Source organism: Sceloporus undulatus, chromosome 4, assembly GCF_019175285.1.
Source record: "Sceloporus undulatus isolate JIND9_A2432 ecotype Alabama chromosome 4, SceUnd_v1.1, whole genome shotgun sequence".
Classification (NCBI taxonomy): Eukaryota; Metazoa; Chordata; class Lepidosauria; order Squamata; family Phrynosomatidae; genus Sceloporus; species Sceloporus undulatus.
In genome coordinates this window covers 28,631,370-28,652,745 of record NC_056525.1, presented here as the reverse complement: position 1 = coordinate 28,652,745, position 21,376 = coordinate 28,631,370, and the positions used below count along the sequence as shown (strand labels likewise).

The 21,376-nt window shown below is 39.1% G+C and overlaps 1 protein-coding gene across 2 annotated transcripts in view; it reads right to left on the bottom strand.

Annotated features, from left to right (window-relative positions):
• Positions 1 to 21,376, bottom strand: part of PREX1 (phosphatidylinositol-3,4,5-trisphosphate dependent Rac exchange factor 1) — a 323,175-nt gene that overhangs the window by 51,887 nt on the left and 249,912 nt on the right. For both annotated transcript variants that reach the window (XM_042464631.1, XM_042464630.1), the window contains 6 exons: positions 19,494 to 19,586; positions 11,098 to 11,246; positions 6,867 to 6,952; positions 6,020 to 6,156; positions 3,534 to 3,705; positions 630 to 817 (listed from right to left, as the gene is read on the bottom strand). In XM_042464631.1, the coding sequence (XP_042320565.1) occupies positions 630 to 817; positions 3,534 to 3,705; positions 6,020 to 6,156; positions 6,867 to 6,952; positions 11,098 to 11,246; positions 19,494 to 19,586 (825 nt within the window). The remainder of the gene's footprint in view (positions 1 to 629; positions 818 to 3,533; positions 3,706 to 6,019; positions 6,157 to 6,866; positions 6,953 to 11,097; positions 11,247 to 19,493; positions 19,587 to 21,376) is intronic.

Genomic DNA, 21,376 nt, shown 5'->3' with positions numbered 1-21,376 from the left:
ATGAACCTTGTAAATATGAAACAGAGAACTATACAGGTTTGTCAAGTGAAATGTTTTTGCCTCTTAATCAACATTGCTTTGGGCATAGTTTCTGCATTAGCACGTCTAAGAAGACTACACTTTTCCCAAACTAGCTTATATCAGAATAGATTCAGAACCTCAGAACCACATGTGGCCCCTGATTTTATGTAATGTTTGGCCTATGTTGAAAAGAAAACAGTTTGGACTAACCACCAAGCCCTCGGTAAACCATTATTTAGCCATCTGCAAAACCATCCTGCCCTTTCCTCACCAGTCTCCTAAGGCATGAGAAAGTGTATTCACCTTTTGGACTGCCACTGTTTGCATTCCAGACTCATGGCACTGATGATTTACTCCAAAAATAAGAAGGCTATATTGCAACACTAGTATGCAACCCATGACCAGGGAAGATAGATGGAGCAGTTGCCCCTTTTCAGGTAAGTCCAGCAAAAACTTGTAAGAAAGCAGCAGAGGGATCTTTTTTTAATTACATTGGTGTCTAGCAGTTATTTTTATTAAGATGTTCTTTTTAAAAATATTATCTACGGTATTTGAGAGACAACAAAAGAACAGAAGTATGGATCAATATGTTGTAGAACTGTATAAACCTTTGCTGTGACATTGAAGCACCCTTTTGGCTCAATGATCTTCTCCAAGACAAAACACCTGACTCCAGCAGTGCTGACGTATTCATACACAACACCGTGTTCTAGATGGACATTGTCCACTGTTAGGCTGATAAGGGGAGTGTCTTCTTTGATTATCAGAGGAGAGCTGAAACTCTGAAGGGTCAAACCTGAAAAACAAAGTTTAATCATTGTAAGAATGCATAGACAGAAACAAGGGAAGTGGCCATGGTTTGTTAAAGAATGTAATCTCATTAATTCTCAGGATCCTTGAAGCAACACAATAAAAGAGCCTGTATTTGTAAGGGGGGGGGGGGCTGAAACAAGCTGCCTTAAATATCTGTGGAAGGTTAATTATCTTCCATCTGTCACTGATTAAAATAGCCCAGTGTCCTCTCTGCATTTATGAGCTTCCTAAAGAATATTCTCAAGGGTATTTAATGTACACAGTGGCCAAACAAACTGATATTCTAATTGGTTGACACTATTACATATACAATTCACTTCCCATTCCTCAAAATGATCTGAATCCCAAGGAATATGTGCATAAAAATTGCTATTTGTAAGAAAATGCAAGAAAGAATTTAAAGGAAAACTAGCCAGTTTAAAGCAGAATGCAAACATGAATATTTATAAAGCTTTAAAATGGTTGATGAACTTTAAAAACCCTCTTCCCTTCAGCCCAGTCAACAAAAATGCTTGAAATCCTGACAGTGGTACTTCCTCCAATTATAGAACATCAAAGCAATTTCAAAAGAACTGAAATGTTTTGCAAGAGGATGTTTTAAGCAGTAATAAACATGAGGGAATAGCCCCAGATCACTTACTATCCTATCTGGCAAGCTCTTGGTGTCAAATTTAAAGCATATTAGCTAATTTACATTTTTATCCCACTGTTCCTACAAGGAGTTCAATGCTCTCCCCACTCCCAATTTTATCTTCACAATAAATCTGTGATGGAACTTATGTTGGGAAATGGAGATTGTACACCAATCCAAGAACATCAGAGTAGATATCAGAACCTGATTCCCCTGACCTGTGCTCTAAGGCCTCCTACTCCAAGTACAACATTCATTATACATCCCATACTGTACCCAATTGTATCTTCACAATTTATTCTGTAAAGGATGGCCTGTTCTGGACGGGCATAAAGTACGCACTCCGCGCGTACTAGGGTTAGGAAGGGGCATCACTTCCTGACGCCCCTAACCCTAGTACGCGCGGAGCGTGCACAAAATAGTGGCGCCTGTTCCACACGGGGGGCCACCATGTTGACGTCGTGGACGCATAGCATCCAGAAGTCATGCAGCGGAAGTGACGCCATGAGTGCGGGACTAGCGCCTCGCAGCGCCACTTCCGAGGCACAAAAAGCAGCGCCATTTTGGTGCTTCTTTTCGGCAGCGCCCAGGAATCGCATGGTTTGGCCGCTGCGGTTCCTGGATGCAGCAACCGGTGCTGCCGGCAGACCGCCGCTTTTAGGGAGTCTGTAATGCGCCAAAGTTGGGCTAAGACATGGGAATGTATGGAGCTGCCCAGTCACCAGAATGGCTAGGGATCTGAACACAAAGTTGCCTCGTTCAATAAATCAACAACACTCTCATATCATATATCCTACATCAGTTCTCCCTCTGACTCATTCTCACTTGCTCATTCATACTGATACACACTGATTTAAAATTCTTGTTCTTATACACACTGATTTAAAATTTAACCCTGATCTATAGGTGGGGCTATCATGGAAAAGAAAAATCAAACTGACTTTAGTAAGTGCCCAGCTTTGAGAGGAGTTTGAATGCTTGTTTGCAGTTTGCATGAAATAATCTCCTTCTTTTGTCATTTTGGCCAAATTGACAAAAGCTACAGCTTAAGCCAACAATTGTCAATAAATACCATCTCACAATCCCTTTTTCTCAACATTATTGTTAAGAATCCCACAATTTAGCTGCAAGTCAATCACACCCAATGTAAGAGTCAAAATTAGAAAGAAACAGACTAAGCTGGCATCCTACGTGGCACAAGTAATTTAGAGTGTTTTTTAAAAATCCAAACAAACCTTGCCCAGTATGATATATGCTGACCACAGGCCAAGACACTGTGTAATTGTGTTAGTTTGTGGCTTGATAGTGCAGCTGCCAAGTCAATTATCCTGCACCATCACAGATTTACTTCATGACTAAGGAGGTCAATACGAAACAAACACACTGTTCTGGAGAATAACTCTGTTATATACTGCAATTGTATAAGAGGCATCAGTGGTGTTGCAAGTTATGTGGGAACTGCAGAGTGGACTCCATGTATCCTTCTTTGCAGTACTGAGCAGTCTACCAGACTCCTCCACTACTCTCACACACTTGTATTTCACTGGCTGAGGAAATGTCCAATACATCTCCAAAGCACCTGTTCGAAATCACCACCTGTCACCTCAAATGATTCAGTTATACACATAATGATACATAACTCAATCATTTGAGAGTGATATAGATAAAGATATAATATATAATAAATTACATATTATTGTCATTGTATAAAGATGGGGGAGAAATCTGTTAGCATTTTGTGAACAAATACTGTATGCATTCTGAAATGCAGTACTTCAATATTTGCACTTCTCTGAATTTTGTGATACAGTTCACCAATAAAATGAGTTGTGTACAAAAATGAGTGTATTGGGGAAATGTGCAGAACATCGAAGTACTGGTGAAAATAATATGTAGACACTTGTTTTATTAAGCAAAACTGTTTCACAAATGCATGGGTTATGATAACTTTTTCCAAAAAAATTGCACGTATTCTTAGTGCACCTGGCAACCACCCCTGTGCCAAGTCTCCCAATAGCCAAGGGTTTATTAGACAAATCCTTTCTGTTGCAAGTTGATTTACTCTTACCTTCTTCTTGTTGGCTGTCATTAAAAGGATCAAGATCTGCATTTTCTTCAATTGAGAGTTCTCCTTTACAAGATTCAGAATGACTTCCATTCAGGTATGAGTTTGAAGCTGCCTGCTGAGCTCTGTCCTCTTCAGCATCTTCATGGGTCCGGTAAACCCACTGATAGAAACCCTTCCAAGAAAACAGAAATGTTAGGAAGTCACACTCATAAGTTTCTCTGTGCATTGGCTTCAGCATGACTCCCCAAAGGAATGACCCAGTTGACTATCTAAATATGTTTCACTACTACTCCCATCATCCCTTAACACATGGTCATTGGTCATTATCATGGTCCAACCAATCTGGAAGATTCAGGATGGAGAAGGTTTCTCTATAGAAACTAAACCTAAGAAAGCATAACTGCATCCATATATATTTTCATTCTTATTGTTGCCTTTGACTTTCTACTCTTCGTATCTGATCCGCCCAAAATCTTCACATTTTGCAAATAACCTCGCAGCTACTGATTACATCCATATTAGTAAATTTGCCAGGCTTCAGTCTGGAGACTGCATCTGTAGTCTGACATTCCCCAATGCAGTAAAAAAAAGAAGCTGCCATATCATCCAGCCCATCCTATTCTGATCCTTGGCTCTATTCTCTTTCTCTAAACAATGTACCTGTACAGTGTCTCTTGGACAGTTGGTCCTTATAGCAGGTGGGAGCAGAGAATGGACAATAGAATAAGGGAAGAAGCATTTTGTAAGATGTCTAGCCACTTCATCTCCCACTGCTTCAAAATATATAAATCAAAGTCTTGATGCCAAAGAAATATTACTTTCTTAAACAATTATCACAGAAGTGGGCAGGGTCATCAAGTGTGGAACTATAAAGCATGAAGAGGGTGAGCTAACCTTTTTGCCCAAACTACGGTTCTATTAAAAACACTTTTATTTCCAAAAAGCTATTTACCCTGGAGAGAAGCTGCCAGTGGTACCAATAACAGCTTCCTTCCTGAGATGAACATGAGCTTGGGAAAAGGTTAAATACCTTCTCCCTACACACCGTCATCCCAGACCTGATCACTCTCTCTTATGGCTGCTACTGAAATTGCAAAGGTCAGGTATGTTAATTTTCCAAGTAATCTGACTTTGACTCTCTGTGAAAAGACATAGGGTGGGTGGCACATGCTTTGATAGGATTAGCTACAAAAGCCCAGAAATGACATTTTGCTGGTGGAATCCCTTAGTTGAAACATCCCTATGCAACCTGAACTATTCTTGCTTAATATACCTTCAATTTTAGAGAAAGCAGATGAAAAGGAATACTGGAAGCTAATTGTATATCTGTTGACATCTGTGCATATTCTTTTAGCTAAATGCTGGAAAGAAAAGATAATGCCTTCCACTGAAGAATGGTTAATTAAGTTGATGGATATGATTGAGGTAGACAAACTTACCTGTAGTTTAAACAATAACTCATTAACTGAAGTAGAAAAAGTATGGTTACCAGTGACAAAATACTGGAAAAAGAACTGGCAAGGTCTGATAATATAGTGCCTTGCAGTGAAATGGGAAACTGCTATAAATAAAACAACTTCAAATTCAGAATAAGAACATTATTTTACTCTCTTGGTTCCCTTTCTTTTTATTATTTCTATTTCTTCCTCTCTAACTCTCATAGTTTTTAATAGAAAGATCCACTGAGAAGACTTAACAATTTAAAGAACAATGGTGATAGGATGACTTAAGCAATAATGGAAGGTAGAAAGAAGTATAAGAGCCAGAATTAAGTATTAGGATTTTCTTTAAAGAGTGAAGAAGACTGGTACTGATGTAAGGTTATAACCATGTAATAGAAAACAATTAACATGTATATAATGCTATGTGTTTCAGTTTACTGTATGTGTTTTCTATGTTATAAATAAAATATTTTTTTTAAAAAAGAAAGAAAGAAAGAAAGAAAGAAAGAAAGAAAGAAAGAAAAACATTTCGGAGGCAGCAACCTGTGGGAAAACTGAAACAAGCTATCTCTAAAGTCATGGTACAAGTTTAGCTTAACAGTGTAATGAAAGGAATCAATTACTAAGAAATATAAATTGCACTCGACTTCACTGGAGAAAGAACTGTAGATTCCAAAATGAAGCCTGGTTCTAGAAGGTGAGTGGTGGCCAAGCTTTGCCTTTCAACATTACAAAAATATTCAAGTGATTTTAAAATGGGAAGTGTCCAAAAAGCAAATTCTATTTTTATCTCTAAGGCTGGGGGGAAGCAATCTGTTGCTGTATGAATAGGAATACTTCTGGCTGACGGAAATTCACACTGTTCCACTTTGTGTGGATGTTAAGTACGCTCCCTGATTCATGACAGGATTAATTCAAAGCAGATTTATTCAGCAGCCTAGTTTCATAACAGCATGATATATTTTCTCTCCCCCTTGCCATGTCTCTCATTCACTATAAGAAAACTCCCTCTCCCTAATCAGCTTTACACACCCATGAGCTCACCAGAAATTCCTGCTGCCTGTTTCTATATGATGTAAAGTGCTCCAGGACCTCAGTGTAATTTTCATTCATCATGTTATTTCCATTTACTTTCAGAATACATTGTCCTGGGTGAAGACCCACAGCTGCTGCTTCTGAGCCTTAAAGAGATGGACAAGAGAAGGTTTAAGAATATATGGCAACACAGTAAACACTGACAGAAATATGATTTTTGGACACAGGGAGCAGAGTTCACCCTACCAATAGACAATGAGGCAACTGCATCAAATGAGATATTTTGGTTGTCATAAAAAGACAGTAAACTATTACCAGCATTAGCATCATTTATTTGTTTATTCATTTGGTGCCATTGAGGTACAGTTGACCCTCTGTATCCACAGAATTTTTATCCATTGATTCAATAATTCACTGCTTGAATATATTCCAAAAATATATAAATTCATAAAGCAAATCTTGATTTTGCCATTTTATATAAGCGACACCATTTTACTACCACACTGTATATAATGGCTCACTCTCAGGGGCAGGCAAAGTCTAACTTTTCCAAAAGTTGGCCTGCTTCTCCTATGAGCCCTAGTCAGCATAGCAAAATTTAAAAAATTAATCCAGCAACATCTTGTGTTTTCCCTTTATGTTTCCCTTGCTATTATATCAAGAATGGGAACATGTGACAGATGTATTTCAACTCCCATCTATGCTTGTGGGCTATGCTGGTCAGGACTGATGGAAAGTATAGTCCAAGCATCCAGAGGGCCACATCTTCCACACCCCACTGGTGTTCCTGTCATGCAGGAATACAGTTTATCCATCAGCACAGACATCCATTCTGCTTCATGTTCCTTTTTATTACCTCGTCCCACAGCATGAACATAAGGTGGTGCTACTCCTCGTATCTGGAAACACAACATTTCACTGCAGTCTGGGATTTTTATAATCCTGCAAAACATAAAGGGGTGGTTGAGAAGAGAATGATTTTGATGCTTAGATTACCAAAATTTGGTTGTACATTATTCATCACCACTGTCCAGGAATGGCTTGAGTTTGGATTTTACAGAAGAAGTCTGTGACTAAAGTGATACAAATAAATACAGGTTGAGTATCCCTTTTCCAAATTGCTTGGGACACGAAGACGCTTGGATTTTGAATTTTTGGGGAGGGTCGGGGATTTTGGAATATTTGCATGTACATAATGAGATACCTTGGAAATGGGACTCAACTCTAGATGCAAAACTCACCTATGTTTCATATACACCTTATACACATAGCCTGAAGGTAATTTTATACATAATATTTTTAAATAATTTTGTATCTGAAACAAAGTTTCTGTCCACTGAACCATCAGAAATCAACAGTGTCACTATCTCACCCACCCACATGGATAATTTTGAGTTTTGGAAGATTTCAATTTTATTGAATTCTGGATAAGGGATACTCACCATGTATATATCCCCCAGTATTCTGTCCTAACTCAAACAGAATAAATGAAAATATTTCCAGAAAGCATATGCAAATAACACAGCCAGTAATAAAGCAGGCACCCAATGAACCCTCTCTTCCAAAAGTAGAAATGCTACTCTGGGAAGTTTTTCATTAATGGAAAATGTATGCTTCCCTTAACTCATAATGGGCATATGCTGAGAGTTTGCAATTCAATTTTGGCTCGGCTAGAGCCTCAGCAGGTCACAGCATTGCTTCTAGCAGCAACTGGAAGTGAAGTTTCAGTCAACCACAAGTCATTTCCAATTGTTTTCAGGCAGCTTTACAGTGCTTCTCCCAGCCACCACTAACTAGGGATTTTTGTTTAGTCCTTGTTTCACACTGAGGTCTAGAGGATCCTGGGGGGTCTCAGTGGCTACCTGGAACCCATCAAAGGGTCAGATGTGTACAACCAATAAGCTGTATGATTCCCACCTCTGTCTTTAGTGCTGATGTAATCAACTGAAATGAATTAAAGATAGATTTCTCTTTTAAGGTTAGTAGCATGGCATGAGTTTTAATTTTTAATATCTGGCTTTTATTATACACAATCAGGTGATAAGATTGGAATGTGGAAATAGAGGGGTATAACAGGAAAGGAGGAGGAATAGCACTATATGTAAGAGATATTTGCACCAGTGAAGAGATCCAGGACATCAATCATGGAAGCCAGGTGGAGAGAATCTGGATAAAAATTAAAGGGTAGGGAAACAACAAGGATGTTACGGTGGGAGTCTACTACAGACCCCCAAGTCAGACTGAGGAATTGGATGATATCTTTCTAGAACAGATGACCACACAGTCAGAAAAGAGAGATGTAGTAGTGATGGGTGACTTCAACTACCCTGATATTTGCTGGAAGTCAAACTCAGCAAAATCCTCAAGGTCTAGCAAATTCCTCACTTGCCTGGAAGACAATTTCATGTTCGCAAAAGGTGGAAGAGGCAACAAGGGGGTCAGCTATTTTAGATCTGATCCTAACCAACAAGGATGACTTGTTTAATGGGGTGCAAGTGGTGGGATCATTAGCTGGAAGTGACCATGTTCTCCTGGAGTTTGTCATACAATGGAAAGGAAAAGCCAGGCATAGTCAAACACACATTCTAGACTTTAGGAGAGCGGATTTTAGTAAACTCAGAGAAGTATTGAGGGTGATTCCGTGGTCAGAAATACTAAAAGGGAAGGGAGTTTAGGACATATGGGAGTTTCTCAAAAGGGAGATACTGAAGGCACAATTTCAAACAGTTCCAGTGAGAAAGAAAAACGGGAGGTGTCTCAAGAAACCAGGATGGATGACTAAGGAACTTTCAACCGAGCTAAGTTTGAAATGGAACATGTATAAGAAATGGAAAAAGGGGGAAATCACAAAAAAGGAATTCAAAGAAAGCAATGTGGAGGGGTAAGTCAGAAACTAAAGCGCAGAATGAACTCAGGCTTGCTAGAGAGGTAAAAAGAATAAAAGGCTTTTTGGATATGTCCGCAGCAAAAGGAGAAGAAGGAATGGGAGGGCCCTGCGTGGAAAAGATGGCAAAATGCTAACAGGAGACAGAGAAAGAGCAGAATTACCAACACTTCTTTGCCTCAGTCTTCTCAGAAAAGGAAAAGGGGCCAACCTGAGGAAATGGAGCAGAGGACAGAAAGGGGAATTTCAGCATAGAATAATTAAAGAGATAGAAGATAATACCTTGTTAATCTAAATGAATTTAAGTCTCCAGGACCGATAAACTACATCCAAGGGTATTAAAAGAACTGGGCAAATGTAATATCAGAGCCATTGGCAATAATCTTTGAAAACTAGTGGAAAATAGGAGAAATCCTAGCAGACTGGAGGAGGGCAAACATTGTTCCCATGTTCAAAAAGGGGGAAAAAGAGGATCCCAACAATTATCGTCCAGTTCGACTGACATCAATACCAGGAAAGATTCTGGAGCAGATCATTAAACAGAGGGTTTGTGAACATCTAGAAGGTAATGCCATAATCAAAAAAAGTCAACATGGATTTCAGAGAAACAAGTCATGCCAGACAAATCTAATCTCTTTCTTTGATAAAATTACCAGCTTGGTAGATGAAGGGAATGCTGTGGAAATAGTATATCTTGATTTCAGTAAGGCCTTTGACAAGGTTTCCCATGACATTCTTGCAAACAAACTTGTAAAATGTGGGCTAGACAAAGTAACCGTTACATAGATTTGTAATTGGTTGACCAGCCGAACCCAAAGGGTGCTCAACAATGGCTCCTTTTCATCCTGGAGGGAAGTGACCAGTGGGATCCCACAGGGCTCTGTCCTGGGCCCAGTGTTATTCAACATCTTTATCAATGACCTGGATGACAGAATTGGGAGCATACGTATCAAATTTACAGATGACACCAAATTAGGAGGAACAGCTAATACTCCAGAGGACAGGATCAAAATTCAAAATGACCTGAATAGACTAGAAAGCTGGGCCAAAGCTAACAAAATGAAATTCAACACGGAGAAATGTAAGGTACTGCACTTAGGGCAGAAAAATAAAATGCACAGATATAGGATGGGGAACACCTGGCTGAATGAAACTGAATGAAACTACATATGAAAGGGATCTGGGAATCCAAGCAGACCACAAGTTGAACATGAGTGAACAGTGTGATGCGGCAGCTAAAAAGGCCAATGCAATTTTAGGCTGCATCAATAAAAGTATAGTGTCTAGATCAAGAGAAGTAATAGTGCCACTGTATTCTGCTCTGGTCAGGCCCCACCTGGAATACTGTGTCCAGTTCTGGGCACCACAATTCAAAATGGACATTGAGAAACTGGAGCGTGTCCAGAGGAGGGCGACTAAAATGGTGAAAGGTCTGGAAACCATGCCCTATGAGGAACGACTCAGGGAGCTGGGGATGTTTAGCCTGGAGAAGAGGTTAAGAGGTGATATGATAGCCCTGTTAAAATATTTGAAAGAATGTCATATTGAGGAGGGAGCAAGCTTGTTTTCTGCTGCTCCAGAGAACAGGACCCGGAACAATGGATGCAAGCTACAGGAAAAGAGATTCCACCTCAACATTAGGAAGAACGTCCTGACAGTAAGGGCTGTTTGACAGTGGAACACACTCCCTCAGAGTGTAGTGGAGTCTCCTTCCTTGGAGGTCTTTAAGCAGAGGCTAGATGGCCATCTGTCGGGAATGCTTTGATTTGGATTTCCTGCATGGCAGGGGGTTGGACTGGATGGCCCATGTGGTCTCTTCCAACTCTATGATTCTATGATTCTAAGAATGTAAAGCACATAAGCTTTGCCTTTGCTTTCAACAGCAGATTTTCATCATGTTTTGTAGGGTTTTGCTGTTATGTGGCTTCAACTTGATAACCCTCAACCTATGGCTACCCTATCATAGGATTTTCTGGGTATGATTTATTTCAAAATAGTCTGCCTTCATTTGAATATAGCCTGCAGCACCTGGTACTCCCTAGCAGTCTCGCTTCCAAGTGCTAACCAGGCCAAAGCCTGATTAGATTCTGAGATCCAAAAAGATCTGGTTCCTTCAGCATAAAAGTTTTAATTACCTATTAACTGCTCAGAATAAGCCTGTAATGTAGACAAAGGACATGACTATACATTTTGGAGAACTTACTCTTTAGACTTCATTGCCACAAGAAGTCGGAGAGGCCTCCGAGAGCAGAAAGACTGGTTTAAGATGGTCTCCACCTCTTGAAATGGACGCAGAAAAACCAGATCCTCATTCATGGAATAAATTTTCCTTCCAACCTGTAAGCCAGCCATCTGAAATAACACATTAGATATTACAGAATATTCTTGATGTTTCATCATTTGGACAGTATATGGCAAGGGGTAGAGTAGATGGTGTTCAGGTTAGGGTTCCATGGATAATTATCAAGAAATTCTCATGATACAGTCAAACTCCTCTGAAAGATTCCTTAATTTCTATCATGAGTCTTTCTTGCAAGGGAGTGTTTGGTGTTCTAGCTAGTTATGTTCTAATGCTTCTCTGGCTCTCTGATGTGAGGAACTGGCAATTATTTTTTCCAGTGTACCAGTGACCAGCATCATATTTGTTCCTCTTGGTTAAAATTGTTTCTTTCTTTTCTGGATAGGGACTGGCAGCCCACAGCTTGGGAACCAGTACTGGTCCATGGACCACCTCTTTGAATAAAACAGTTCTTGGCTACACTCCAGTTCACTAGTTGCAATGTGGGGGCCCCAATATCCTGCATAAATTGTGCACAACTTCAGACATGCATTCTGCAGTGCCTAGTTTTGCTGCATGACAGACTTTCAAATATTCCTCTGTTCACTGATCTAAGGCATCTGACATCATTTACATACTGAACAAATGAATTACTGTCATTTCTGTGTGGCAGAGGCCAAGGAATAATATGGAGGATTAAAATTGCCCACCAGTAGACCTCAAACTTCAGGACTTTGTCTGTCAGTTGCATGCTTTGAATTCACCAGAATTATTGCCACCTATTTGGCAATCTTATACGTAAATTAACACTTTTAATACCAGTGTGTATATTAATAGGCACAAATACTCTTAGTAAATTAGGTGCTTTGCACAAATGAAGAACAACTCCTCCATAAATATGAATGTTCCTTCAGATCTAAATCTAAATAGATCAAATGTTGGTAATGATTTAAGATGACTTTCTGTTTATGCTGTTTTTGTTCCCTATTTCTTATAGATTAATGTTGTTATTTCAATATGAGATGCTGGCTTTTTGTAAGAGTTAAAAGACTGGATGCAGTTCAATGAATTATCCAACATCTGCTTGTCAATTGTTTCTTCAAAGCAAGATATATAGTTCCCTGCTGAATTTTATTTTATTTTATTTATTTATTTATTTATTTATTTATTGGTTGTCTCTTCATCCCAATATGTTGTGGTTATATGAACCACAAATCAGTTCCAGAATTAAAACATAAAGGGATGAAATATTACAGTGACTACTTATAAAGGGAAATTATTCTACCATGTGTGGAGATAACAATTTGTTATAGATTTAAAACAGTCTATGGGTGTTAGTCAATGCATTCTGCAATTCCACAAAAGCCTAAAATAAATGCAAAGTTTGGGGCAGAGACTTAGTTCCAGGGTACCTTAACTTAATTTGTTTATCTCTTTATCATTTTTTTTAAAAAAAGAGATGTTTCTAGATTTTGGAGATTTAAAGAAAGTATATGTAATGCTAAATGAAATTTAAAATTTGTGTGGGCATTACATATTCTGTCTTTAAATCTCCAAAATCTAGAAATCTATCTTTTTTTTAAAAAAAAATTAAAATGTTTAACATTTAATTTTTAAAAAATTTAAAATTTTGTATGGGCATTACATATTGAAATGCAAGAAACAGAAGTGATGGTTGAATAAGACCCATACTTATCTGTGTTCATGTGTCCCGTATAACCCTCAGACCCATGCCATAATGAGTGGGAGCAGAAACAGATCATTTTGCCTGATTTATTTAATGTAAATATTCACACCTCTCAGAATTTAGCTATTCTAGAGTTTTGATTTTTATTGGTCTGAGTGCATAATAAAAACGTCAGCTGTGCCTGTGTAAGTGAATAGCCTGCTTGATTTAAAAGTGGTATTAGCATTAAGGAGTCAGTTATTAAGCATCCCTCTTTTTCAAAAGCAATTATCTGGCTAACGTTTGTGTGACAAATCACAGATACAGGAAATTACAGAACATGGATGGCAGCACCAAAGTACCTGCACTCAGGTTTCACTTCTCTTCCTATACATGGTGATTAGGTAAAAAGAAATGTCTCTATTTTTTAACAACAGGTGTGAGTCTGTGATATATGCAGCATGCTATTCAAAGTGGCTAAGCTGGACTGGCTGAGAGACTTAGCAGTGAATCATGAAGTCTCCCCTTGATATAAACTCTATATCTGTTCTTTGAATCTGAATTATACACATGTAATGTACAAAATAACGCTACGTACTTTATTGGATCGCTATAAAATTACAGTGGTGCCTCGGGATACGAAATGATCGGGTTACGAAATTTCCGGGATACGAAAAAGTTGGATTGGCAAAAACTGTTTCGGGTTACGAAATATTTTTCGGGTTATGAAATTCATTTCGGCGCGAAATTCAAATGCTGCAAAGTGCAGCTATAGGCTTTCCAGTGCTAACGGAAAAGTGTTTCGGGTTACGAAATTTTCGGGTTACGAAAGGAATGGCGGAACGAATTAATTTCGTAACCCGAGGCACCACTGTACCAAGAATGTATGCAAAGTGATAAAACACTTCAAATTGTTACAAAGTGTTGCTGTTGTCATTGTTTTCATCATCGTCAGCACCATTATTATCTTCTACATATCATCACCATCATCATCTATTGGTTTCACAGTCTACAGATACAAGTGACTGGAATTTTAGATCAACAGGGATCAGCTGTCTTCCAACTGGTACACAAAGACATGTTTCATTCCCAGATGCTTTCAAAAATTTCAAGTTTTCAAAGGAAGAGATCTCAATAGGGTGTTGTATTGCTTTTAACTATATTGTTTTAAAACTGCTCTTGCTATTTTAATAGCATGCTTGAAATTGGACAGTAAAATTTCATTCTAATATTAACTTTTGTATTTAGACATATTTTATTTGTTTTAATTTGTGAACTACCTTGAGTCCTGGTTTTGGGTGGAGAGGTAAAGTGGGTTATAATTAAAGAAGAGGAGGAGGAGAGAGATTTATATGGAATCCACAGGTCACTGTATGTACAGGATGATGGATAACATAGTCCTTTACCCAGAATGGCTCTTCTGATGTTCTTAAACCACAGTATAGAGTAATACAAGAAAAAACAAGTTCCATCTGATTATGAGGTTTTAATTGTCACTGGATCAAGTGCTAAGAGAAATTGTGGGCATCGCAGTGCTCCAGGCAAAATTTGTATATACATGTAAACCTCATGGTGTTAGAAGAAAAATTTTAAAAATGATACCTAGAACTAATTCAGTAACTCTGGAGAGAATCTAGTCACAGCAGACATTTTACATCACCAAGATGTTTGGAGGAAAACAGTATTTATATAAATATTGACTTGCTTCGAACAAATTTAGAGCTTGAAGACAAGAAGAAAGAGTTGGCTGGGGTATGTTGGGACCAGTTCCAATGATACATTTTTGCTCCATGAGAGAGTACATTTGGAAGAAGGGACACAAAAATAGAAAGTGAGATATCTTCATGGATTTTATTCAAAAGAGGCTATAAACAAATCAAAACAAGTCAGGTTTCAAGTGTCTTTGTCAGCTTCTGAGATCCCTCATCATTGTGAAATAATATTTCACATATTTGTTCTTTCATTGTTTAAAAATGTTGTGAAAGAATCTTCAATGTGTCCATAGGCAGGATTAGAATGAAACAGCAAGCATTCCTTGGATCTGTTTACAGACACGGTAGTGTGTATGGTAGAGGAATTCAGGGAAAGTAATGCTACACGTTACTACTTCCGACTAGAGCTTCCTGAGAATTTTAGTTTTTATTAAAAGTATCAGCAACTACCAAGTCCTGATGGCTATGAGAATATGCTTGAAAATATGGGGTCATGCCTGCCAGAGGACTACTAAAATTTCCACAGTTGAGATTGAAATTTTAGTGTTTGTTCTGTGTTTTATGGCTGCCAAAACTGGAACTATGTAAAACAGAACTCTAGAATAAATTAACCAACATAATTGTCATAATACAAATTTCTCTTTATCTACAATTATACAATTCCAAGAACGTAATTACTTTTGGGACAGAATTTGGATCTCCAAAATAATGGATATTTCTGTTATTTTTGTAGTTTAGCATGCAGATAGTCTTATACAGAATAAAAAATATCAGCAACTCGTGTCTAAAACACACTGCAGAAATAATTCAGTTTGTGTCCGCTTGAATTGCCCTGGCTCAGTGTTAGGAATCCTGGGAAGTGTAGTTTACTGTGGTACCAGAGTTCTCTGACAGAGAAGGCTAAATGTCTCCCAAAACTACAATTCCCAGATTTCTCTAACATTGAGCAAAATCAGTAAAAGCAATCTCAAAATGGGTGATTTCTGCAGTGTGTTTTGGACCCTAGACTTTATTTCCTGGGTCCATTGGTCCATATTTAATGTCATTACAAGCTGTCTAATTAAGGAGTTCATATTGAAATCAAACTTGTGCCAAAGACTGAAAAATGCTAGAGGTATACATTGTACTTGTTAGATATCTAGGACATTCTCTCACCCCAGAGAACATCAGGTCACCAAAGGGTTTTCTTAATGGTCTACAGCTGCTGTGCTGGCCTGGAACCCTATGCTGGATAGCTTTGTAGTATCAAAAGGCAATTAAAGAGCCAAAGAATGCAATAAAAGGCATTATTGCTCAGTTTCAAATCTTGGTAAACTGAGCTGACAGTCCTCCTGAATTTGTATTCAGTTCTTGTTTGCAACAATATTTTGAGGTCAAATTGGAAATGAAGGCAGATGGGTGAAAGCAAGTTTTTCTTGGAAAGTCAAGAAAAACATTCCTCAGAAAACTGTATGTTTTTGTAGTCTCAAAGCAAGGATTTTTTTTAAAAAAATTAAATGCTCTACAGGTATCTGCCCAAAGAAATTATGGAGAGATTATGGTTTACAGAAAAGCTCACATTAATAAAATATTTCACTAATCTAAGCAGACAACACTGGAGTTGCCAATAATTATTGGAATAGGAAACAGAGGGAATCTAGCTAAATTAGTATTTGGAAAAGTTACTTCTTCGGATTACAACTCCCAGAATTCTTCAACCAGGAGCCCTGTACTGCAGCCACTCACTCACAAACCATAAAGTTGCGAGTTCAATACCAGTGAAAGGGCTCAAGCTCGACTCAGGCCTGCATCCTTCCGAGGTCACTAAAATGAGTACCCAGATTGTTGGGGGCAATTAGCTTACAGTTTGTAAGCTACTTAGGGAGTGCTTAAGCGCACTGATAAGCGGTATAGAAATGTACTTTCTATTGCTATTGCTTTTCAATTAGCATGTCCCCGAACCTACCCAGTCCTTGTTAACTTCTGGGAGGAACAACATCACATAAACAAATAAATGAGACTGCTTATCAAGACAAATTTCCATCAGGGTAAACCTATCCTGGAGACACACACACCAAAACAAACAAACAAACCCACAGAGAAATGCAAGTAACTCTGGAGATAAGAGAGACACTTGTCTCTCTTATCACTTGTGCCTTGAGGTTTTCCTCTTTTGTTACCTCAATACTAATGTTCCTCCCCTCCTCCTCTCTTCACAAACTATTAAATCATACACATACACTATCTAGCAGTGGAGTTGTTGTTATTGTTGTTCTGTTCCTTCAAATCATTTCCAGCTTATGGAAACCCTAATGGGGCTTTCTTGGCAAGAGCAATAGTGTAAGATATGTGGATGACAACATACCACTAGCAGAAAACAACACAGACTTGGACAATTCCTAAGCATTGTAAAGAAGAAAGTCCAAGACAGGCTTACTGCTGAACATAAAGGAAGCAAAAATAATAACCATGGAGGATCTACACAAATTCAACATAGACAATGACGAAACAGAAATAGTTAAAGATTTCCTGTACCTTGGATCAAATATTGATTAGAACAGAGACTGCAGTCACAAAATCAGAAGAAGACTAGGAATGGAAAAGGCAGCTATGAAAACAGACAAGATCCTAAAGTAAAAATATACAATTGAGCACTAAAGTTAGAATCATCCAAGCCATTGTATTCCCCATCATTATGTACAGATGTGAGAGCTGGACAGTGAAGAAAGCAGGTAAGAAGAAAGTCAACTCATTTGAGATGTGGTGCTGGAGAAGAGTGTTGAGGATACATGTGAACAGCCAAAAAACAAACAAATAGGTCATTGAACAGATCAAACCTGAACTCTCCTTGGAAGCCAAGATGATCAAATTGAGGCTGTCATAGTTTGGCCACATCATGAGACAGATAGACTCAGTCAGGGAGGACAATAGCCTGAATTTACAGGACGTAAGCAGAGCAACTGGCAAAGGAGTTAGACAAGGCTGCATCCTATCACCCTACCTATTCAACTTATATACAGAACATATTGTAAGGAAAGAAGGCTTGGACATGGAAGAGGGAGGAGTGAAAATAGGAGGAAGAAATATCAACAATCTGAGATATGATGACAATACCATAATACTAGAAGATAACATCACAGACATGGAACAATTACCAAGGAAGATCAAAGAAGAAAGTGCAGAGGCAGGCTTACTGTTGAACATAAAGAGAAAAAAATGACCACAGAAAACTTACACACATTCAAACTACATAATGAGGAAATAGAAATAGTAAAAGAGTTCTCATATCTGGGATTAAACACTGATCAGAACAGGAACTGCAGCCAGGAAATCAGAAGAAAATTAAGAATGGGGAGAGTGGCGATGAAAGAACTAGAAAAGATCCTAAAATGCAAAGACATTCAACTCAGCACAAAAATCAGAATCATACAAGCCATTGTATTCCCTATTACCATATATGGATATGAGAAGTGGACAGTCAAGAAAGAAGATAAGAGGAAAATCAACTCATTTAAGATGTGGTGCTGGAGAAGAGTGCTGAGGATTCCATGGACAGTCAAAAGGACAAACAAATGGGTCCTAGAGCAGATCAAGCCAGAAATATCCCTAGAGGCCAAGATGACAAGACTTAAGACTGTCATACTTTGGACACATCAGGAGAAAGCATGAATTGTTGGAAAAGACAATAATGTTAGAAAAGGTGGAGGGAAGTAGAAAGAGAGGAAGGCCGCATGCTAGATGGATGGACTTTATTAAAGAGACCACAGAGCTGGGAAGAGCAATAGAGGACAGGGGGACCTGCATATGTCTCATCCATAGGGTTGCCATGGGTTGAGACTGATGTGAAAGCAGTTAACAACAGCAAAGCAGAGCAGTGGAGGACAGGGAATCTTGGATGACTTGGGGTACATTTGAGGGCAGTTAACAACTCATCTTGGTGCAAGTCAAAGTGCCAATGATTATCTTTAAAGGCCTAGATGACTTGGGAGTCAAACATCTGCAGCTGAACCTCCCACACTACTTGACTGGTTATCAGGCTCAGGATTTCATATAGTATTTTTATGGGGCTGTACAGACAAATGCTAAAGGGGTGGCCTGCAGCCGCCCCTTTTCACAGTGGATTGGGACCAAGGCAGCCTTGCCGGCAGCCCTGCAGCCCTGATCTGGCATTTTTCTGGGCCATGGAGAAGCAGCAAAATTATGTGCGTGCCAAAAAGGAGCTCCGAAATGGAACTCCTTTCTGTGTCACTGGTAAGGTACCATAAGTAGTGGAGTGGCGACGTGTTTGGACATGTTGCACAGGATACATCATGGATACACGCCCCATGTGAGCGGGGCTGCATAATCATGGCAGCACTCACACGTAGTAGGGTTAGGGAGCGTACGGTTCCTGAGCGCTTCCTAACCCAACTATCAGCCCCATGCCGGCGCTTCCTGGCCCTCTGTCTCGGGCCATTGTTAACTTCAAAGCAGTTACAAAGAGATGCTAATTTGAAAAAAAAAAGGAAATTATTTTGGACAAGTGGGTGTTAGAATATTTCACTCTTTCATCCTACTCTATTTTCCTTATCTTAAAAGCCTTTCTGCCCTCCAACCAAATGTTTTTTGTTCTATGAGGAGGAAAAATTCAAGTGTCAGCCTCTTCTTAGAGGATGAGGTGGAAACAGATTCTTATGGTTGACTCAGTGGTCTACATCTACAACCTAGCATGTTGCACTGACAGAGTAGAACACTGTCATGTCACTTGATGCAAATACTCTTTAAGAATAATAAATAAAAATAAAGATTTCAGGAACCAGAAAGCAATAAAGGCAACTTATTGCAAGAGCAACTAAAGATAATTATAGTGAGTTTGCCATTAAAATGAAATTGAACTTCTGTGTGATAGTTGGGGAGCACCACAAAGGTACTTTTTCTTCCTAATGCCAAAGGGTGAACTGTCTATAAATAACACAAAATTTCACCTCTGCATGTGAGCCCCGACGAACAGTCTTCACCACAATACTTTTGTTCTTTTCTTCTATATCAAATCCATAGTCATCTTCTTCTGGCAAAACCTGGAATGAGTAATGGGAAAAAACAACACATCAGTCGTGAAACTGTGGACTATTTAACAAATTAATGAGTTTGGTCATGAATTATGCAACAGTCAGCTATCTCCTTCTTCATGAGCCTCAGTATCAACTGGAAACAAAATCTTTATATCTGTTTCCATTACTTTACAGTAATAAATGAAAAAAAAAGTTGTGAAGAACTTAACCATTAGAAGATAATAATGAACAATATGCTTCTTTAGCCAACTATTTTCATCTACTCTTCTAAGTGACTAAGGTTTTCAATAATGTGACTGCTTGTTAAGTGGGGTGACATATGCTCAGGAAGAAATACAAATAATGTTAAGTGTGCATTTTTTAAACTCTATACACAATGAACTGATTGATACAAAAATCAGATCAAATAAAAACAGATTGAGAATCAAACAGATTGGGAGCCAAATTAGACATGACAGTGGCAGGCATATGTTTCATTTCACATGCCTGCTCTAGAAAAGAGGAAGTGGAGAGGTCTTACCGCAAGTTTTAAAACAGCACAGAAGAAAGAGATGTTGACGCTTGTTCTTTCCCACCTTCATCTCCCCCTGCTCTGTCCGAGCACATTCCTCTATTCCATGTTTACCTCCCAGTATCACAGAGCAAAAGAGAAAAAGTCCTCAGCAATTAGCTTCAGGGAGTAGAGGGAGGTCCCCACCTTTCCTAGTTGCCACTTCACACTTACAAATAAGGAGACTGGGCACAGAAGACTACAGACAGGAGGGAAAATGTTTGGGACAACTACATCTCCACCATGTCCTGTACTCCATTTTAATATTAGCAAGGATGCAGGAATAACAAAGAGGCAAGGGGAGGGGAAGAAAGGAGAAAATAACTATCTCTGAGCCTCAACAGACCAGCATAAAGAGCCAGCCTCAAGCCAGAATGGAGGCATGGCGTCTGCACACTGGCCACTCGGGTGCTGCCCCCACGCCACCCGCCTGACTAGACGGTGGCTGGCATCATGCTGTGTCTTCAGCAGAGCGCTTACATGAGATTGCACCAAAGAACCAGTGAAAAGGCTCCGCAGCAGCAACTAGGGCACCCATTCCACGGTTCAAAAAGGAGCCACTTTTTGCAGCTCCTTTTTGTGCTGCAGAAAGGCCAGATTAGGGCCATGGTGTGCAACTGCCGTGGCCCCAATTGGCAAGGAAAAGGGCGGCATCCTGCCACCCTTTAGGGACCGTCTATACAGCCACAGTCTGCTCTTCTTCCCATTTGCCTTGCTGTTCTCACTGAGTTAATGAACTTTGGGTGGATTTGTGAGATTGGGAAAAGATGGTAGAGAGGGCGGGAGAGGGCAAAGTCTGGAAATCTCTTGTCAAAATCAAAACCAAAGAATAAAAGCTTGTAAAGTGCTCAACTTTGAAGTTCACAAAGTCAGTTTCCAAGTCTCTGTTCTTCATCCGAGTATTAGCATTTCTCGTTTACACATTTTAGTAATTCCCAAGTTAAAACTACTGTATGAGATTACACCCCTTGAAAACCCAGCAGCTTCAGCTCATTACATATATGGCAACACTTTTGTTTGGAGGTGTGAGCTGATGGTCGTGACTAAGATTTGGATTGGCTCCTGAATGCATTTCTGTTCTTAACCTTTAAAACTCTAAATGGCTATGGTAAGAATTATTTTAGGCATGCTTCCTCCTATATAAACTGCAGAACTTGGGAAATTTACATTTTGGAAAGTTACATCTGGCACTACAACTCTCAGAAGCAGTGCCAAAAGTAACATTTTGAGCTGTGATGCAATATGT